The sequence below is a fragment of the Fistularia commersonii genome, chromosome 20, assembly GCF_037954325.1.
Source record: "Fistularia commersonii isolate RoL2024-O1a breed Wild chromosome 20, RoL_Fcom_v1.0, whole genome shotgun sequence".
NCBI lineage: Eukaryota > Metazoa > Chordata > Actinopteri > Syngnathiformes > Fistulariidae > Fistularia > Fistularia commersonii.
The window spans coordinates 1,468,193-1,490,226 of record NC_141303.1 but is presented as its reverse complement, the minus strand read 5'-3'; the positions used below and the strand labels follow the sequence as shown (position 1 = coordinate 1,490,226).

General features: G+C 45.4%; 1 protein-coding gene across 1 annotated transcript in view; it reads right to left on the bottom strand.

Moving 5' to 3' along the window:
- The window catches only part of atad2b (ATPase family AAA domain containing 2B), an 82,013-nt gene that overhangs the window by 8,678 nt on the left and 51,301 nt on the right, over nt 1-22,034 (bottom strand). Inside the window, exons 25-27 of the mRNA XM_086166944.1 lie at nt 20,398-21,147; nt 17,825-17,970; nt 2,892-3,020 (exon numbers count right to left, since the gene is read on the bottom strand). Coding sequence (XP_086023070.1) covers nt 2,892-3,020; nt 17,825-17,970; nt 20,398-21,147 — 1,025 coding nt within the window. The remainder of the gene's footprint in view (nt 1-2,891; nt 3,021-17,824; nt 17,971-20,397; nt 21,148-22,034) is intronic.

Sequence of the window (22,034 nt, the reverse complement as noted above, 5' to 3'; positions counted from 1 at the left end):
CCGACTCCCTGACATCCTGACAGCCAGCTTGTGCTACCGGCACCGGGACACTGCCATTCCTGGCTCGCTGTCTGCGCTGACATTCTTACAGCAGCTGCAGCGTATGACCAGATGGGATTTTGGGTAAATAAGATGCAGGGCCCCCTCCTCCCCGCCTATTGTTGTCACTGTCGAGACCGATCAGATGTGGATGTATAAAAAGACTGCGGAGGGTCTTTTAGCGATTAAAAACCCAAGTTGGGTTTGATGTGTTTTTTTGCTAACGCCTCGAACCGGGAATTTAATGGCAACTTTACTACGAAGGGCTGTAAAACTGATGGATGTGAAAAGCTGTCAATGTACAATACGCAGATTTACAACACCTTGGCAGAACGGCGTCCTTGAGGCCGACTTGAATAAACTGTCACGATATCAAATTAAAACTGATTTATTGGCACGGCGATAGGAGCTCAGGATTTGTCTTATTCCGAACGCGCGTGCGGTAATCGAAGGTTTGGTTCATGCTAGGCTAAATCTTGCTACGAAGGGTAACTCCTAAAGGCCTTATTTAAGACAAAGTTTGAATACAGGTTTTTTGGGTAGGTTTTATGTCATAACACCAAAAACAAGTGATATGAGAGAACTCCGTTCTCTAAATCACATCAAAAAGTCTAAATGAATGTGATCCTTATATAATCCGGTCTTCTCTGTACAATGGAAACACTGGGGAACTCATTTACAAATTTTGTATCTTCTGTGACCCAGATCTCATTTAGCTCAGAGAACATAAAATTCAATATTTAAAGGAGAGCCAGAGCCCTGTGACAGACTTTAATGAAGGCTCATTGACTTCTATAATGTAGATGAGTGCGGCAGTACCTCTTTATGAACATTTTGGAGCTCTAAAATGAACCCGATGCCGTTTTCGCTTTAAATATTTGATCATTTTAGCACATTTTCTCATCGGGGAATATCTAAGACTATTAAAGGTCTCGGTTCAAGTGATTTTGCATAAAGACAGCTGTTGTTTAAACTACCTCGTCGCAGTTGACTAAACACAGGAAATGGTCAAACTGGCTACATGTTGACCGCCCCTCTAATAACTGTGTCCACTAAACTGGACATTATTACTTTTAGATTAGACGGTAAATGTCCAAAGTACATGAATGGGCTTCTTTATTGTATAGCTAATATTACTTTCATAAAGGTAGCCCTTTGTCAACCGTAACCGTAAACAAAACGCTTGACCAAAACCCGCTGCTTTATAATCTGGCTCGACAACATTGAGATGGCTTCATCGTCCAGCTCAAGGAGCAGGGTTTGGAGATAATGCGGGGGTTTTTGTATATTTATTCATTCGCGGCTGGCGAGCCACGAGTCATTTGAGGGGATGTCGTCTGTCACCGCACCTGCTCTTGGCGTTTACATGACAAGCGATCGGGTGCGAGACATCTGGGGACTGGATTGGGGCTCCCGGGGGACGCGTCAACCACGACACTCTGCATTTCGGGCCCTCGTTGATTGTCACGTTTGGAAATTCGGTTTTTAAATGTTCGGGCATATCAAACCGTGGACCTTAATCAAGTGGAAAGGTTATTGTATCTCTGTCGCCTTTGTCTCCGGATCTGAGTATTGCCGGCACAAAAATACATTATCGTGCGTGTTCAGAACTCCAAAAAAAAGGAGGATTCAGGGTCACCTGAAATTATAGAGCAAGTTAATCAGTCAGAACTACATGTTGATGTTGAAAACGGCAAACAATATGTTATATATAACCTTCAGCAGTGCAGAGCTGAGGAAGGGGACAGAACTTAACTCCAGTCACTCTCCATTATTTCTGTTACTTTTCACTGGAATAACATTAAGTCCTGCCTGCTTTTCCATGACAATGGACGCCCCCCCCCACCCTTGAGTGTGGTCATTCAATACGACTATCAATCATTTATACAACATGACAGAGATACGACCCGACGCACAACGCTGAAGGGGACTGAGCATAAATCAACCTCTTTAACGGAGACGGTGGCTAGCGAGCAACAAGCGTGCTGGTAGCGGCGACGCCAGTGAGCTATTGTCCAATTATCCACCAGATACCTTATTCTTTCAGCTTCTCATAGGTTTATTTATTATCTAAGTTAACTGCTGGTTAACTTTTAATCTAAAAACCAGCAGGTTAAGGATGACGACTTGTCTATTTGCAGGAGTGTACAGCAATACTGACAGTGATAGAGCGGATTGAAATTTCTTTTTTTTTTTTTTGCTGCTTTCGGACAAACAGGCTCTAAGAATACAGTTCGAAGAACCGTTTGGCTCAAATCTTTTTCCAGGAAGTAGCCTCCTCCGGGGGAACCATTTAGTTTCACATTCCCGCTGGCAGTGAGGGACCACCGTAGGGACCGGTGTGACGCAAGCATCTGTGATGTGCACCTTTAGTGCCACACACACACACACACACACACACACACACACACACAAAAAAAACAACAACATGGAGCGCGAAGCTGCTACATCCTTTGCATGGCAGGAATAATAACCGTGGACAATCAGAGGGGTTGTTTTTCTCCAGGGTGTTAAAATGTCGCCGTTAGCTAACTCCAAACTTAGCCGGGGCCAAATGTTTGCGCCCGGAAACCCCTCTGTGGCGTAGCGGGCCAGAAGAGCTCGGACCTCTTCGTCGGTCCACTACCTGCCGCTTCTGTCCATTCTGTCATAAAAAAAAGTATCTGGACTTCCCTGCCTGAGAGTCGGTGCTAAAATTCGCTCTGAGGTCCACGGTTCCTTGTTGCTGTGCGGTTTGAATGCACAAAGAAACGGCGTGGTTCCTGAGAAGGTTCTAGCAACGGCTAAAAAAGTTCCTACAGTGCGAAAGGGGTTATTAAGAGTCGCAGAAAGCGAAGAAAGGAGTATCTGACCTCCAGTAGCTGGGTCTTGTCGTACTCTCTGCGGTGCTTAAAGATGCACTGGCTGAGGAGGGAGTACAGTCGCTCCAACTGCTCCACGCTGAAGCCCTCGCTCTTCTTCACCACCATATCCAGAAGAGCCTGAGGGGAATATACAAGACTTTTCTTTAAAAACATTTCATGAACCTGAAAATGAAAGCCGCGCTCCACAATTTCATAATCTAACATTCCGAGCCAGGATCACTGGCTGATAAATTTTGGATTTATTGAGGATGATGAAAATCCTTTGCAAATGTTGAACATTTCTATTAAACTCACTTCTTTGTTTTCAAAATCATTTACGAGATAAAATCAAGCACTGAATAAACTGGCCTTTAAGAACAACGCGCCGGCCATTGATTTTATACATTAAAAAAAAAAAAAAAAAGGAAAAATCCAAACAGCGTTGGTGGTTTTTATGTTGTTTCATCTAAGCTCGTGGCATTTGTCCGATAAAAAAAATATCGCTGAAATGAAACGTGTGTTGGATATCTGCCACGTGACTCCCCATACCTAATAATATCAGCCGGTGCTGACGTCTGAACATATGTACCGGTTACAAAGACGAGACAAACACCAAGCCGGCGGACGCGATCGCCGGTCACGCGAGCTGAGCGCCGACGTGGGCGCCTGAAGACGAGAGGTTTGGAGGTCAGCTGTGCTCAAAACCAATGAAGATCAGAGTGACAGTTAATTAAGGCTAATCATAATTAGAACCTAGTTTACATTTCACCGCTACTTTAATTAAAACATTCTGGACAGGCAAAGACCCCTTTAATTGACCTGTTCCCCGCATTTTACCAAAGCAAGCCTGTGTCTTTGTGTGTGTGTGTGTGTGTGTGTGTGTGTGTGTGACACTAAGGAGCTCATCAGAATGCATGGGCTGGATAATTGAAGATACAATCAGCGGCACAAGGCAAACAGAAACCTCACAGAGAGCAGACGGCGTGCGCGTGAAAGACAGTGACCGCGCGTTACAACGCACATATCCGATGCAACGTCGAGATTAATCAGAAGCCGGCGTTTGTCGCCGCGTCTCATCGGCGAACGTCGCCGGAGATAATTGCCCCGACGGGGGAAGCAAAAGCCCCGACGTCAAATCGGTGTGCTACATCCAACCACGATTGGGATCTAAATGAGGACTTCATATCCGAAGATAGACATCGGAGATTCTCACCTGAGGAGTTGCTCGTCCGGATAAACGGGAGTGAGGAAAACGTTGCCGCCGCCCGTAAAGTCCATTCATTGACCATAAACGCACTCGACCCGTCTCGGGATTTTCGACCGTGATTGTCGCGCTCAGTCCCGAAAGCCCGGCCTTTAAATCGGATTCCTAATCGGCGTGAAACGTTCACGTGCAACATCGGAGCTCGGGGGGGAGAAACGGCCCGTTCAGACCGGAGGAGAGCTTTTCATATAAATTGAAATGATTTTCAAAGGACTAAACACAAAGTGGAATTCAGATTCGGGGCGGCGTGCGGCGAGTTCATGCACGATGTTGACCGAGCCGGCCTTTTCCAAGAAACAGACCACCGGCTGTGGGGAGCGAGAACAGAGATCTCGCATTGATCGGTACTTTTAAGAAGTCAATCGAGTGAAGTGCGGCAACTGGAGCCAAACCAAAGTTCACAGGGTATCAACGGGAAACCCCCAACTCCCCCTCCGAATCCGCCCAACCAGCCAGAAACCTGCCAGGGTTCGGTGCGGGGGGCCATCTGAGCAAAAAGCTGAAGAAGATAGAAAACATGATCTTAAGATGAGAAAACAGGATAGTATCCAGGAACATCATAAACTCTGGCTGTGATGAGGCTTCGCAGCAGAGGAGCGTGGTGAGAAGTCGCCGTGTTTTTCTGCCGTTTGCACGGCGGGTTCTGATGCCCCCATTCTTATTCACGTGCACATTTTCTATTGAAATCTTTTAAAAAGAGCTCCTAGTAATAAATGTGTATTTACCAGGGCGGTGGCTTTACCGTGTTCATTTCACTTCATTAATTGCGGAAAAATAACTCTTTGGGGAAAATTGTGCATTTTAATCGTACTCTAATTTTCTCCGCGCATGAGTTCCAGTGTCTCCGCCTCACTGTTAGCTAGCGCTAGCACAGTCAGTAACGTTAGCACTGCCGCGGCAGCTAGCGGCAATGCTAATACGAGCGGGCGAAGTGTCGTCGGTCAACGCTCGACCGCATTTCTGCTGCCAAATTCAGAAACAAAACGTCCGAGTCCACGTCGGATGAATCGATGGATGGCTGTGGACCGTTGGAGAAGATGAGGGGTGACAAGAGATCGACTCAACGGATGAGGGGAAAAAAAACAACTGCTGTCCGGAAAACCGATGTCAAAACAAATCCAGCGGCTGTGTGAGGATGGAAGGGAACGAGAGCCGGTCGCGTTGAAAAGATACTAATATGTTTTCTGCACTCATCTAGTGAATGAATAGCAAATCATTCGTCAAACAAAAATATTCGTGTCGAATATTCAAATGCGATTAATATGTGATTAATTTTGATTAATTACGAAATCCGAACCGGTCGTGTTGAGGAGATATTAATGTGTTTTCTGCGCTCATCGGTTGGTCAGCTTCGTAGACCGACGGGATAGACTCTGAAGTCTACGCTCATCAACGGAGAATCATTCATCATCAAAATTCTCATGTTGAATATACAAACGAGATGACTAAGATTAATTTTGATTAACTATAAAATCCTACAATTAGCCTACTTTTTTTTTTTAATTGTTCCCATTCTCGAGGAATATTTATATGAAATGGGAATGTTAGTATGCATGCGAATATCACGGTACTAAATCATATAGGGAAGTAAAAAAATAAGCAGATTTGCAATTACAATTAAAACCGATGATCCAAAAAAGTGATCTCAAAGTACTTTGTCCTTGACTGCATAAGAACAATTGTTCCAAACACACTGGGATGACGTATGTGCGGACGCTTTTATCAAATTTATTTCCACATATCTAAGAATAACTGTTCTGTGTGCTTTTTTTTTTCACCCCCCACTGGCCACACATTCATTAAACACATCCCATCTTAGCCACATGGGAGGAAAAAAAAAAAAAAATCCAAAATAAAACAAAAAACTGGGTCACTTGACAGCGCAGCGCGAAAGCAGCCCGGTCCGGTCCGACGGATTCGACGGGGAAATATAGACCCGTCGGATCGGGGAACCCGCGGCGAGGATGGAGCACCTGAGGGCGCCGGCGGGGCCGCCGCTGATGATGTAGCCTTAATAGCGGCCGCGGGCGGCGGCAAAATTCTCTGGACTGAATCTGAAGGGAGTTAAGAGATCCGACGACTTCCGAAAATGTTACCGAGGCACGGCGATACGGGGTTCACCGGAAATTTCCCCACCATGAGATCACAACTCCTCTACTCGACGCGCAGCTATTCAGTTACCCGCTTACAGCACTGGCAGCCAGAATAAAAACCAACTGGGGATTATGGGCTTTCTGGAAGCCTTCATAAAGAGTGTTTTCTTTTTGCGTTTATTTTTTCCCCTCCTCTTGTTAGAGCAACACTAGAAAAAAATTTTTTTTTTTTTTTTTTTTTCCTCAGTCGTGCAGAAACACTAATATCCAGTTTTCCATTTTGAAGAGCAACTTCGCTTCACACTTGAACTGCCAACAGGGAGAAAATAAAGCAGAAACATTTCAAGTGAGGACAAACAAGAAAGCCTTTCGCGAATCTTCTTATAATTCTGTCACCGAAAGCGTTTCATTTTCCACAGTTCACGAGCCCTTCTCCCATTGGGCGTTCGTCCGACTGAAGTCAATCGCCTGGAAACACGGGTTTAAGTAGATAATAAAGTTTTAGATATTCATGCTTCCATTACTTAATCTGACAGTGTGGGAGGATTCGCTGCTAAAATGCCTTTGACATAAAAAGAAATAATAAATTCCACCCGGCCGGTCTTATAACGGCGCGTCCCTCGTTGAATGAAAGGTGCACACAGAAGCCAAGATCGCTTAGACCTTCTCTGATATTCCACATTCACGCAGAATGATAATGAATATCAGAAGCCCTAATCACTCGTCTATATCGGCAAAATTTATTAAATCCTTTTTTTTTTTTTTTTTTTTTTTTTTAACCCTCTGGTCTGACATCAAGAGATTTTTTTTTTGAGAAGAGCATTATATTGAGGTGCCAATTTAGAAAAAAATAAAGGGGGGAAAAAAGGAGCATAAAATCCGTAATTGCAATCATTATGACCCGTCGAAAATGTAGGTAATATATTAAAGTTCTCCGTCGGAGCAGAACTTTCCTTTCATGCAGACGGCGCTGCATTTCTTTCCATTTTTCATCATGTTTTCAGTTTTAAGTGCTTTTCATTGACTCATCGTGCGCCTCCTCCCGACTATCTTAATGTCTAACAAGACGCTTTCCTTCGCTGCACATCTTCAAAAAAAAAAAAAAAACAACTTTTTTCTCCCCTCGCATTCACTTCCTGCAATCACTCTCCCCCGGTGCCCGTCTTTTTCCTTTTTCCCGTCTTCCCTTCGTCCCCTTTAATTTATTCTGCTCTTACTGTTAGCCGGCTGATTGCGGCGGTGTAGTTCCGGGCTTTTGTGGGCTGGATCGGGAGGCCGGTGACAGTGTGGGGTAAATGGTGTGAGCGTGTCTTACACCGGCTCAGTGATTGAGTGAGCTCACCGAGCACAAAAGGCCAGTAATCCCATGCGTTAAAGACTGCTACTGACATGGACCATTTAACCTCCCCCCCTCTAAACTCCCTGCTCCATTTACCTCTCCCCATCTTTACTACCATCCCTTCTCTTACTCGCCGCCTCTATCTTTATCCACACGCTTCTCTAGTCGTCACGACGGACGCCGATGGACGACAACCAAGACTCCGGGTGGGAAGAAAGCGATCCGAGGTCATTTCGGCGGTTTAAAACTTTATACCTGTGAAAGAGGATTTGATGGCAAAGGCGGGTTTGGTCCTGGCTGTGACCGGGATTAAAAAGAAACCGGTGTTTGCACACCGTTATGGCGGGATTTTATTTTTTATTTTTTTGTTGTTGTTGCCATGGCTACACGTAGGGGGAAAAAAAAAAAAAAAGCCATTACATGCATATATATACATATTCCCCACGTATTTAAATATGCAAACGGTTGGGGTTTACGCGAACTGTTTCGGAGAATAACAATATGAGCCCGCTCCGCCGGCGCATAACAGGTAGGCAGTCGCTAGTTTGATTTAAAAGTAGAGCCAAGATGCGAAACCAGGGAGGCAAAGCACGGTAATAAAGTGTGAGAAAATACCAAGTGCGACAAAGCGGCAGTGATACATGGCAGTGGTCGCAGGCTAACGCCCGGGCGTCCAGACAACCTCACCGAGCGGCGTCGCAGCCTCGGTAGTGAACCAAATAATACGCCAATTCTAATCGCATCAACCCCGATAAGCGGGGATGCATGACATTGTCCCTGTTCCTGGCGCCGTCCGGGCCAGGTTACAGTCATTAGGAGGCAATAAAGCAAAGTAATTTTGAAATTTCATCATGCCGCCCCGGACAACGGATCCCCGGGTTTGGGTCTGGCGGTAATGAAGAGAAATAGCAACATCGGGCGACTCGGTTTCGGAACATGCCGGCGCATGTTAATAACCGGAAAATCTATGGATTTAGCTCCGACGGATGTTTAAAGAGCACCGGGGTGTGACAATGTTTTTTTTTTTTCTTTATCACAATGAATATATTACAGAAGTCAAGACAAAGTTAACGTCTTAATGCGAGGTTTCCCCAAAGTCTTTCATGTTTTGGACGTGGGAGTTGCCCAAAGGGCCGACGACCCTTCGACGTCACTTGTATCCAATATGGATATCGAGAACCGGATATTTTAGTGTTTGTTAAAAGAACTACTGGGACACAAGAAGCCAAATCGCTGATCCAAAATAAACTTTCATATGATATAAATACAATTCTGTTCCTTTTTAGAATGTATCATCCAGTATTGATCAACAAAACACTACTTTTAGAACTTGGCGTTTATACAAATCCATTTTTAGCCAAGAAGTCATTCAAAATTGGGACGTAAACATGTGATGTGCAGGAAAAACAGTCACAACAGACCCTAAAATGACCAGACGTGTAAATAATGCTTATGATAAATAACGCTTATGTCCTCTATTGTAAGTCGCTTTGGATAAAAGCGTCTGCCAAATGTAATGTAATGTAAAATAAGAGGGGGAATGACTGCATGTCTCGACACCGGGGGGTTCCCAAAGCGTCGATCGCGATCGAAGGTAAAGGTAGGAGACGGCACGCCCATCAAAAATCTGTCATCCACTTCCAAGCAGACTGAAATACACATCAGCCAGTCTGAGATCTTTTTTCTTCCCACCACGCATGTGCAGTCGACCGCGGGCAAGCGACCGCAAGTTCCAGCGAGCGAACCCGAACCAGCAAGTTGGCCTCTCAAATTGGTTCTTCTAAAGAAAGAGGGGAAACACCAGTGCGGGAGACGAATCAAGTAAGAAACCGAAAACCGACCACTTCCACGCGCAGCGGGAGGAAAACTAATCTTTTTTTTTTCCCTTCACGATATCACATTCAAAAGCGCATTCGCGTGACCGTTGCTCTTCCGAGGAAGGGAAATGTGGAGCCACGCTTTCGGAGGGTTCATAAAAGCGACAACATGAATTTTTGTTTTCTCCATTGCAGTGACAGTATCCTCCGCTTTTGGCCTCACTCACTCCAAACTTTCCTCCTGCTGCTCAATTAACGTTTTCTGCTGCTACAGAATATTTCACTCCTACAGAATATCATTTTCCTTTTAAGGGGTATTTGTCTTCAGTGGTTCTCCGTTGTCTTTATATGGTGATGTTTAAATTTTAATTTATAAGGAATAGGAGTAGCAGATACTGGCACACGCTCGCGGCTGTCAGTGTGAAAATAACAAACGTGAAATTACAGTATACATTTTAATATACAAGTCACACCTGAGTAAAAGTCGCTGGACCAATCAAACTGTGATAAAAAGTGCGGCTTACTGTCCGAAAAATATATTATATGTATGTTATATACTCATAAATATATATATTCTGCATTTTTAGGGTAGATCAGTTTTACATGACGCAATGAGATGTTTGTGAGTAGCACAACAGGCTGCACTCAAATATCTTCTTGCAGTGCCACTGTTTTATTGCAATGTTCATATTCATAATCATATTTATAGTAATGTTTACATTCTTCCTATAAGTGCATATCCAAATGTACGGCGGACAGCACAGCAGGAATTTCCCTGTATGAGCCTCACTCGTCGTCACGAAAAGAAAAAAATGCAAAATAAATTAAAAATAAATAAATAGATAAATTGAAAAAAAAAATTAAAAATTAGCAAAAATAAATTAAATGGTTATATTTATTCAGTGATAAATAATAAATAAATAACTATAAAGTTATTTTCCACGTAGCTTCACCACTTTTAGTTTTTTTTTTTTCTAAAATCGCTAAAAAAAAAAAAAAAATCACATTTACCGTTAAAATATGAAGACGAGGCGTGCGGTGATGACGTCATCACGAAAAGAAAAAAATGCAAAATAAATTAAAAAAAAACAAATAAAAAAAACTGACATTAAAAATTAGCAAAAATAAATTAAATGGTTATATTTATTCAGTGATCAATAATAAATAAATAACTATAAAGTTATTTTCCACGTAGCTTCACCACTTTTAGTTTGTTTTTTTTTCCAAAATCGCTAAAAAAAAAAAAAAATCACATGTACCGTTAAAAAATGAAGACGAGGCGTGCGGCGATGACGTCAGCGCCTCACCAGCCGTGAACCTCACCGCGCGTCACTGGAAACACGTTTCTACACGGCGCAGGTGACAATAAACGCTTCGAATCTTGAATCTCCACCGAGAGAACGCCGTCTCTATGTGACGCATGAATGAGAAATAGTCGTACGCCAGCATACGCGCCTCCGCCATGGGGCGAGCGGCAGGGTTCACCCGGCCGAGATGGGCTCTGGCGCCCCCGGGACCCCGAGCGCTACGGATCATGAATTATGAATTCAAATTTTTAAAGAGTATATTCAAATCCGTGATCAAATGAAGACTCGGTGAAGGTCCTAATGAGGATTCCGTGACCCCACTTTGAGCACCTTTGAGAATCTATTTGGGCGCAGGCAGCCGCCGGAGGTTCTCCACTTCAACCTGTCATTTCCCGCGCCGCCGTGACACGGAGATGGCGAGATTGCCGGCCGGCTATAAATAAGCGCGCGCTGTATCTTTCCACGGGAAGAATGTCGCAGAGGAACGGCGAGGCTGAAACCGCCGTCGTTCGTATGGAGGCAGGCGGCATGTAGGTCGCAGGTTACCGCGCAATCACAGGTCTTCATTTTTGATCGCTGGGAGCTTCCTGATTGGCTGCACGAGAGTCGATGGGATTGAGCATGAAAAGCCTTCCTTGGCGCCGAGCGGGGTTAACCAGGCAGCGTGAGGAGGGGGAAATCACAAGGATTTGAAGCCTGATAGTCACTGTCATCAGGGACACCATTAGGCATCAAATATCTGACTCTAAAAAGAACAATTCAGCCCCTTCTTCTCATTGCAGCTGGAGATTTTCCTTCTCTAACACTGCAAAAACAATAAATTATAAATGGCGGCGGTTTGCTTGTTACTGTGAATGCCATCAATGGCGAAGGTTAGGCAGAGGGTGGATGTGGCGCCGGCGGAATGGTGATTTGTGGCCAAAGAGTTAAGAAAAAAAAAAAAATACTCCGGTCGCCGTGGCCAATTTTGTGACACTATCACACAGGTAATGCAATATAGATAGCGTCGTAAGGGTCAGGGACAATCATGACAAATCACATTACCACGGTCCCGGCACATTAAAATGAAATGGTCCTCTCTTCCGCGAGGCCTATAAAACCCCTGCTGGGGTTGACAGCTCATCTTAAATATGCAATGACTTGCTTCGCGTAGAACATCAAAATCGCTAGAAAATCCCACGGCGCTCGGCGGCTGTGAATATACCTCTTTCAGTAGAAAGGGGGGGGGGGGGGGCACAAGAGCCGCGCTGCGCGTCTTCATGCAGTCAAACAAGATTTACAGCTGCTGATTTTTGTGAAAGGACGGCGTCGTTAATCTACCTGTGATTTTGATCTACCCTGACTAATTAGGGCTGGAAAACGTCCTCTACACCGGTTATCCTGCACATCCGAGCGTTCACTTTGTTATTCACATCCGTGCAGAGACATACCACCGCAGGAAGGATGGCTGGCAGAGGCGGCGCGCCGAGGACGACGACAAGTGTCCGAAGCGCGGGGCCGCGAGCTTAATCGAGGAAAGAGACAAAGAACGGCGTGTTTATCGTAACGTCCGCAAAATCGCACGATGCCTCCACGTTTTAAATGGTATAACTCGATTACGAACACGATGTGTAGCTGCAGCCCCGTCGCAACAATGAGAAGCGGGTCAGGCCTGCTCTCGCACAAGGCACTGATTATGTGAACGCAAAATCTCAATGACATATTAATTCTGACAGCGCTTGGATCCATGGCTACCCACAAAAAGCAGAGTATCTCTATTCATAGAGATTTCTTTTTTTTTTTTTGTGCAAAAACACAAGTGGTACCTTTGTTGCTGCTTATGCAAAGCACAATTCCTTACAAAACGTCCTTCCTCTTATATCTTGTCTCAGCTATGTTTCCATGTTGGTTGGAATTATTTTTCACGTTATTATAGTTTGGGTCACATGAACTGCCGTTTTTTTTTTTTTTTTTTTACCAGGGTGTGAAATGAACATGCATCACTGTCAGATTAGAGAGGAATTATTGTCACTCAGTTCTAACTTCTTCCCAGAATTTGCCAACATACTTAGTGAGGTGTTTGTGTGTGTGTGTGCGTGTCTGGAGAAAATGACAGTCACAAATACAACTGCCTACTAGACAGTGAGTAAATTGAGGATGTTGGTTAAATCACTGAAATAATAGCTGTAGAGGTGTGTAATTAAGATGACGGTCAATCCAGAAGGGGGGGAACGGAGGGACACATTTCTCCATCTGAAAAATTTGAGCATGTGAGCATATAAGAGGGTCAAATAAATAATTTTACAAATTCAAAGTTTGGACGCCGTTTCTCCAAAACGCGTGGGCGCGCAATAACCCCTTCAAAACCAACCGATGCTACGGGGGGAATTCAAGGAAAAGAAACATGGAATAAAGGAGAGGGTCAAGATTATGTAAAGAATTAGGTATTGAGCAGCAATAGTTAAAGGTTAAAACCGGGGGAAATCAAGGATAATCAATGAGAGACCCTTTGTGTGTGTGTGTGTGTGTGTGTGTGTGTGTGTGTGTACATGAAATCGAAAGCATGACCCAAAACACTGGGAGATGCTGATCAAGCGAAAAACCAAAGAGTCTTAGAGTGTGTTATGAGAATATGTTTACAAAACACGTGCTAGCGTGGCTAAACTCAATACATCAAACCGAGTGCCGGGGCAGCTAAGGCTGAGGTCTAAGGCTGTTAACAGCGTTACCATGGATACAAAGATGCATAACGTTAAAGCTAAAAGTAAAAAAAAAAAAAAAAAAAAAAGGCTTTTCCTAAGCTTCCTTTACTATAGAAACTGTTATAACTGAAAACACCAACTAAGTAAGTCGATGGTGACTATAAATGCCGGCATAACCTTCGGTTTTTAAGTAGAGGTGCACGGACGGCACGTGAGCAAGTAAACAAGTGCGGCGAAAGAATACCGAATGTCCCTGAAGTAATGGAGGGCAACTTGTTTTCTACGGGATATCTCGGAGATGAATTTGAAAAAAATTTAAGGGAGTCTTAGTTTCGGTTTATTATGAGCTCCTGAAAACACTGGCCCTAAACATGCCGGAGCGACAAACGTGGCGTATGTGAGAACATTTACACGCACATAGCAACACTTTCAAGGCTGTTTGTGAGTTCGAACGCCAACAGTGAAATCGGGAGGAAATTGCAGGAAATTGCAAACGCCATTTAGACTGTAAGCGTGCCTCTTCTCAACGCGTGATGTTTGCAGCACTGCGTCACATCAACGGTGAGACCGAGTAACGCGAGGGTCGCACCGGGAGAAATATTGAAGGCGAGGGAGAGGTCACTTGGAGTTTGAGCCGCTGGATGGAGATTTGCATTTAATTATTCAAATGATAACTAATTCAACTGAAGATTTTTTCTCTCTCGCCCACCCCACCCATTGATGAGGGGTCTATTGTTAATGCATTCTGCAATTCTTATTAAAAGGAAAAAAAAAAAAAAAAATCACCCTGACATTAAGGAAGCACTTTCAACTTTCGATGCAATTTATCTTTATTGACAGCATAATGCAAATTGCAGCTGTCCTCCTTTTGAGCAGCCACTTCAGCGCAAAGTACTAAAAGATGAGTGACAAACTGAAATGGGGCCATTTCTGATGACAGGCTCACGTAAAAACAGGAGGGTCTGTCAGGCTGTAATAGCCGAGCATCGGGCCAAAAGGACAGTACACTGTCCAGGCTTGAAAAAAAAAAAGAAAGATAATCGTTGTATTCCTGCTAAGATGGGGGGGAAAAAAATTGCCTGGCTAGATTGGATTCCCTGCTACTAAATTCTCATCTGCAACTGTCAGTACCACTTCTGCGGTCCATGCGTAGACAAGAGCGTGATTATTGGAGAGCGAAAACAGCTGAGAAGAAGATGTTTTTTTTTCTTTTTTCTTTTTTAGTAGGCCGAGTTATAAACCTCAGGAAATATATATTCATGCAGAGGGATTAATTTTTGTTCCACGGAGCATCAAGCATCATTGCAGTGAAACTGGCAATAACGAAGTCGGATTTTTAATTTTTTTTTATTTTTTTTTTTTGTATTTCCCGAAGTGAGTGACTGTCGCGTCTCTGAAAAGGAGCACGCCAATGTCGAAATAATGCCGCCTCTGTCCTACAGGCCACGAGTGTATGGCGCGTGAACAAATGCGTGACACGCTGACGCTATTTCATTCTTCGGAGCTTTCGGGAGCCCCTTCCCTCCACGTCGAGTTAAAAAGTCGCAAATAATGAGCCGAGTGCAATCAATGAATATGACAGAAGGGGGGGAGGGGGGTTGGAGACAGAAGGAACCGTGCACCATTCACTCGGCGTCCTAATACACATCAGGCTGCGCGCCAGGCCCGGCCCTGCCAGCAAAAATCTGCTTAAATGGTGACTCTCATCCTGCGCACCGGAAATTCAATTTGTTCCGTAAGCCAGGGATGAAAAAGCAATTATTCACACTCTCCTCTTTTCACGATCTGTTTCTTTAAGATATCTCCCTTCTTCCCCTGCCGCACCCCGCCGCCTCCCCCAATCCTCCAGATTAGTGTTGCGTGCCGCTGTTCATAGGGGCGGCCAGTTAAAGCTCTCAGATCAGGCCGGCTAAAAAGCCTGTCAATCAATTTGAATGATGGGAGTCAGCGACTGGAAGGCACGATACATTCACCCCCCCCTCACTTCCTGTCATCCATATGGCTTCTTGGTAAAAAAGCGACTAGATAATGGCTCGATAGGACTTTGTCACTTGGAAACGACGGCCGGATGGGTGGGCGCGTGTCGCAGGAGCACTTCCTTTTACACCAATTACACAACACAGATCAGTGAGAAGCGCTGTCAGGGGAAGACCGCTGAGCCGAGGCACCAATTTACACTCGGGGAATTAGGCGGCGCCCCACCGTGACCGCGCTACCGCCGGGGCTAATTCATACGTTCCCTCGTTTGAACACGTCGCGGCGGCGGGTCGAGTTCGAGGCGTGACCCCGTTAACCGATCGAAAAGAATAAAATAAAAACAAAGACGGCAACACCTGTTGAATGGGAAAGCTTAAAAACCACGCTGATAGGTAATTGGCTAATTTCCCGCCTGGGCAGCGGGGGTTAGTTTAAGGAACAAAATAACAAGAGGGGGATAGTGACATTACCAGAGGGTGAAAAAGAAAGATAAGCCTCAGAAGTCAGAGTTATCCATCTGAGAAGGACAATGTGACATCAGTTTCACAACAGACCTATAGATCCAGATGGATCCGGCAAAAGCTTAAGACCAGTCACCCATGAATGACTTTGCCCATCCCACATAACTTAAATCTTATTCCAAAAGAAGAGGAAAAAAAAATAAGAAGAGGAAGACACTTGCGTGTCTCCGCTGGCTCCTCAGCCTTACTCGGCCGGCCGGATGGCACAGTGCCCGGGCCGGGAGGCTCCTGGGAAGGGATTCTGACGTTTCTCAGATGCCGCCAGCAAAGCCGTGGAAGAGCGGGAGTGGCTACCTGCGCCGGTTAGCCTGAGAGGAGGCCAACATGTCGCCTTGAAAAGGAAGCAAAACCCAAACGGTGCGTGGTCCCCGGGGATATTAGCGGCTTATTTCTGACGAAAAAGATAAAACAGGCGCCTTCGATTCGCTGCTCTTCCGTCAAAAACCAGGTAAGAAACCAATTTGCTATAGAAACGGAAAACATTTTTTCCAAGGTAGGAAATAAATGTCCGCGCGAGCCCCTACGCCCGCAAAGTGGACAAAAATTACTCGGGTATTCGGTTTGGACCGAAACCTCTCCTTTACCCGTCCCTGATGTAGGAGGTCACTCGTGTTCCGCCGTTCCAACTGGCGGATGAAAAGAAAATATTTGAAAAAGATCATTTAGATAATGGTTTGTCAAAATTATAGCTGCAAAACGCGACACCGCTCTGCGTCTTCTTCCGCAACAAATGAGCCGACGCGCCATTAATCCATGCCTAACACCACATATGAAAGGCATCAATCGTTATTTAAATTAACGACTAAGTAACAGCTGTTTTTGTTTTGGATTTGTTTTTTCCTCTAAAATGTGTCAGGCAGTTTCTGGCTTGATTACAGAGCAGGGTGTCAAAGTAAATTCCTAAGAGAGGAGATAGCCAAACAATCGGCCGACGGTCCAAAATGCATTTTTAATCTCGCTCCAGTGTGCACTGCTGCTCACAGGTGAATTTTATTTGCCGTTGTTATTGATGACAAAAAAAAAAAAAAACAAGTGTTAAATTTTTTTTAGATTTTAAGAGGCGGGCTCATTAAGCAGGTGTGGGAAAGTGATGCCTGCAGGCCTCGGGCAGAGAAGGACTTGAAGGTGTTGTAAAATGTATCACCTGTCCATGCGTTAAATGAAAAATATTAAAATAATAATACACCCTGGATTATTTTGGCTTGTTGTTTTTGTTTTTATGAAGGGAAGCAGAGTGTGGGGGCAAACGGAGGGGTTTTAATACAGTTATTAAAGTTTTTACGGTGTTTTTGCAGCGTCGTAAAACATATCACAGCGGATCTTTAAGAATGCGTCTCTTCCTGTCGCCATGTCATTGCTTTAATGAAGACCACACTACGTGTTAAACCTCGTATATCCGAGGCCGGCGCACAATCCCGGCTGTTAAATCCCTCGTAGGATAAGATGACGGCGATGAATCTCGGGGACGGATGGGTTCATGAGGAGTGAAGAGCGACCGGGACGCAACTTTCAAAACAGTCCACGTGTCCACGTGTGAAAGGCGACGGGGTCTTTGACTAAATCTAACAAACGCGGGCAAATATTTACACTGCCGCCGCTGAATTTACTTTCCGTCTGAATCCGTCGCAGCTGGGGAAGGCACAGGTGGCGCGGAGAGAGTTGAGGATTGTCAGAAATCCGCGACAGGGTGGAATGTTCAATGAAAAAACATAAAGAACCCTGAAAGTGATACAACTAAGCGCAATTCAAACACCATTAACTTTAGCATCTGCGAGTTTCCCTTATTTCACATTCTCATATGTCTCCTTAAAAGAGGGGGACGACAAACAACTCGTGAGATGTAGCGCGTCGGCTTCTTTTGGATTGCCTATTGACTATATGCAAATGTTGGGACTTCCGAGCACAGAGAGAGGGGAAAAACAAGTGACTGGTATTTTAATTACCGAAAGTCGCTCACGGTCAACAACTACTGGAGGAGGAGGAGGCGGTGGTGGTGGAGGGAGAGGTTTTGGCTCTTCATCTGTTCTTTCAGCAGGTCCCTTTAACTGCTCCGGCAGGCTCTTCTTGCATTTCCTCAACTTGGAATCCCCTATTAAGAGACAAATGAAGGGATGGGTGAAGGGGCGGGGTAGCAGCGGGGGGGAAACAAACAAAAAAAGAATGCGTTAGTGCAATTGGAAAAACAACCTTTTGAGACAGAAAATGTAGATTTCCACAGGAAATAAAGTCAATCGGCACCGGCTAGAAAATGTGACGGTACGTTAAAGTCGAAGAAGAGGTCTATCCGGAGCCGCTCCGACGGAAACAAAAGATCCGCCTCGGCACGTCGTCGCAAAGGGGGAGCAAAGCGGCCGAGCCGTCGGTGGTTTAAGACGCCGGGGTTGGTTTACGCTGTTTGTCTGACCCCCGTATCGCGGCGGCGCCTGTAGCCGACCTCCGCTCGCGACCGCAGGCTCGTGCTGGAAACGCACGGATCATTGGCTTATCCGAGAATTGAAAGTTAGCGGCGTGTCAGAGCGACACGACCTTTCGGCGTATACCTTTTAAATATTGTCAGAGCAGCTCTGGGACACTTTTATATCTGTGATTTACGCCGGATTCCCCGTGTCCTCTGTACTGCCTGATAAGTTAAACTGAGCATTAATAAATCAAGCTTTTCAACTTCTTAACTAGTTGGTGGAGCGCTGATAGAATGCATAAAACATCTGCATGTGATCAGAAGAGGCGCCAAACCCTTAAAAGGAAATGGACACTTTCTCTAAATTTGAACTCCTTTTCAGGCCAATGCCTACATCAGAGGACCAAGTTATTGCAAGAAATTATCATTAAACCGGCGAAAAATCTATCCGACTGAAAGGTTGTCCCGGCAGCGACGGGAATGCATCTAGCAGAAAGCAATTTTTGTTCATTTTGCTGACAAGTTCAACCATGAATTGTATTATTTGGAGTCCACACAGACACCCGTCTGAAATGGATTCATCCCCCCCCCTCATTCATCAATATGAAATACTCCGTAACCCCAAAGTTTGAACAGCTTTTGGAGAGTTGTGTTTCTTTTTCTACGACTAGAATCACCACTAAAACCGGGGTTTTATACTTGGCATTCTGTTGCATAGCGGCGGCGCCCCCAAAAGCATTTTAAAGGGCCGCGGTGAGGAAGAGTGCGGGCGAGATACGATAGCTCTGCAGCGAAACACCGATCCCTCGGCTAGATCGAGGAAGGCGTTGACAATTCCGGGAAATGCCCGCGAAAAAAAAAGCGATTAGATTGAATTATCAAATTAGGCAGAAATAAGAAGGATCCCGGGACAGGGATCTTGAAAATTGCTTGCTCTCGAGCCGGTAGCAACCTGCTATTTTTACTGCTGTGTGGAAGCAGCTTGGGGTAGCTTCAAAAAAAACCTCATCTGGTGCATCCTGAGAGGCTGGAGGATTTAAGTCCAGACTTTGGGCCGTGCAATAAATTCTCAGTTTGCACAAAGCTACTTAAGTGTTTTCTCAGGGTAAGCTTCTATTTATCGTCATGTCGAAATGGGAAAATATCACCTGAGCCTGACATTCTTCGAGGATTACTCTTGTTATTTTGCATCGGCTTTCGCTTTTTAGGCGACTCGGTGGGGGGAGGGGGGAGATAAAAACACGATTACACAGCGTGATTACCCACTGACTACAGAAACTTAATTAACTTTTGACTGTATAACAGTATGTAAGCGAATGAATACTTCTATTTCCGCGGAACCGATTCCTTTCCCCCTGTAAGTTTCTCCAACCGCTACGGGAATGATATCCAAAGCATCCACAAGCGAAAGAGGGTCTTGGTCAGGTGGGCAACCGCGAACCCCATGACCCCTGGCCACTCCGAAGCCACGGGAATTATAATTTTACAAGGACGGGGCCGTGCGGCTTTTCCCGGATAACACAAGTGGACCTTCAAGTTGTAGGAGTGACTCAAGGACCGATGGCCTCGTGGGGGGAAAAAACGGACATTTCTCGACAAATGGTCCGCATTCTGAAAAAAGAGCATGAGAAATGTCTTGTTTGTTTTTTTAAGTATCCCCATCCGTACTCCAAGCACTGTTTTTAAGAATCAGCTGGACTCTTCTACCACTTCCTTGAGAACCAGACAGGGCCGAGGCGTCGTATAAGACAGCCGATACCGAGAGCGTCGTTACAAATAACAACCACAAGAAATGATTTCCCATCGCCTCGTTCCGTTGACCTCAGTTGGAGTCGTTTTCTAAACAACTTTGCATCAGGTGATAATGAATACGGTCTTTCAAACAGGCTGTTCAGGGCGGTTCTACAACCCGACTGTATATTTCTCCGCCGTTGTTAACAGTCGCTTGTGGACCGACGGGGAAAAAGGTACTTGGTTAAAAGTCCGAGATGCATCAAAAGCGTTGCACGAATGTACTAAATCCACCGCGTGTTTATGTAAGAAGTGACGTGAGAAAAAAACAATACCAATTTTTTGAACCAAACATACGATGAGAGGTCCTGCGCCAACGGTTTGTACCTTCTTTCTCTTGCTCTTCCTCGATGCTTTCCGTTACGGTCCTCCCGTCCAGGGGAGGGTGCTCCTGAGTTAGTTTCCCCTCACATTTGTCTTTGTGCTCGTCCGGTTCTGGCGCAGCAGAGCTCTCCGCTATTCTCTGAGGAGTCCTTTTATCAGCCTCACTGCCCCTCTTAAGGCTCTGCGAGTCCAAGCTGTCCATTGACTCATTCCCATTCACACAGTCCACTTGTGATCCTAGGAGACCCTCTGTGTGCTTAGAATGGGCCTCGGCGTCCGACGACTCGGGCCTTTCAATCACCGCCTGGAAGTCGGCCCGCTTGGACCGGCTATCCCCGTCTGCCTTGGACTGAGGATGGTCTCCGAGGCAATGGCGCTCGGTATGCTTCTCGGCGTCCACGGCCTTTGTCCCTTTGGCGGAGGACTCCTTATCGTCGGGCGCTGGCTCCTCTCTGGGGTCACCGGCGTCCGGGGGCTCGTCGGGGGGCTCGACGGGGGGGTCGACGGGGGGCTCGTTGGAGCTCTCCTCCTCCGTGGAGGACACGTGGGGATGATGGCCGTTGGGCTGGGGTCCGGTGGTATCGCACGAGGATTCTTCATCCTGCGTTAAACACGAGTCGCTGGGTCCCGCCGCCTCGGCCTCGGCCTCCGGCTCTTCTTCCTCCTCTTCGTTTCCTTTCTTGTAGATCTTCTTCTTGCGGATGATGCCCCGTCCCCACGATGGCCGGCGGCGAAATTTCCTCTTTATGTGATCTATTAAGAAGACGAAAGGGAGATTAATGGGATCAAAAGTTTTTTTGACTACTTCGGCAAAGTAAAAAAAAAAAAAAAAAATCACGTTTTAAAAGAATTAATGCAAAATATATGAGACGCGGCCACTTATGCCAATTTTTTCTAAATAATTATGTACTTCTCAAAGTAGAAAACAACATATAATTTTACGAGCCCACGGTACTGGGAGGGACAAAGTACAAAGATAACTATTAGCTGTGCAAAAACAAAGAAGACGGCACCTCAGGGCAAACGATAGAATCGTTTATTTTCTTCGGCCCTTAATTGCAGATGAAATGTAATTCTCGCCACTTCGGATCCCTCGAGTTTCGAGGCGCGCGGGCCGGATTTTCACCTTTGAGCTGGTTACACGGAACTGTTCAAACAGCCAGAGCCTAAAGATGAAAAGTTTGAAATAAAGGCACACGGAGATAGCGGCGTTACTCAGCCGCCCGAGCCGGAAACCAACGGCAACAGATGGTGCTCGGGGTTTTAAGAGGAGAGGGAAAACTTATGCCTGCTCTAAGAGTACAGCGAGTGACACAGCCAGCAAGCAAAAACACTTAAGGCGGTGGGAATTGAATGTGGGTGCCCTCATTTATTGCATTTGTCTAGCAGACACGGAGATACAGGCCAGGACTCTCTGACAGAGGGGCCCAGAAAAAACACTGCAAACGTGGAAAAGACATTAGGACCACCATGGTGAAGTTTCTGGGGGGGGGGGGGAGAAGGAATGACAAAATGTTGCGCTGAAATAAGCCATCACAGTGAATGCCTCGTCTTTATCACGAGACCTAAATTATATTGTCTATATTTATGTGGTCTGCAGTCGGGGGCCTGTTTTATTGTTCCATCATACGGGATATGAA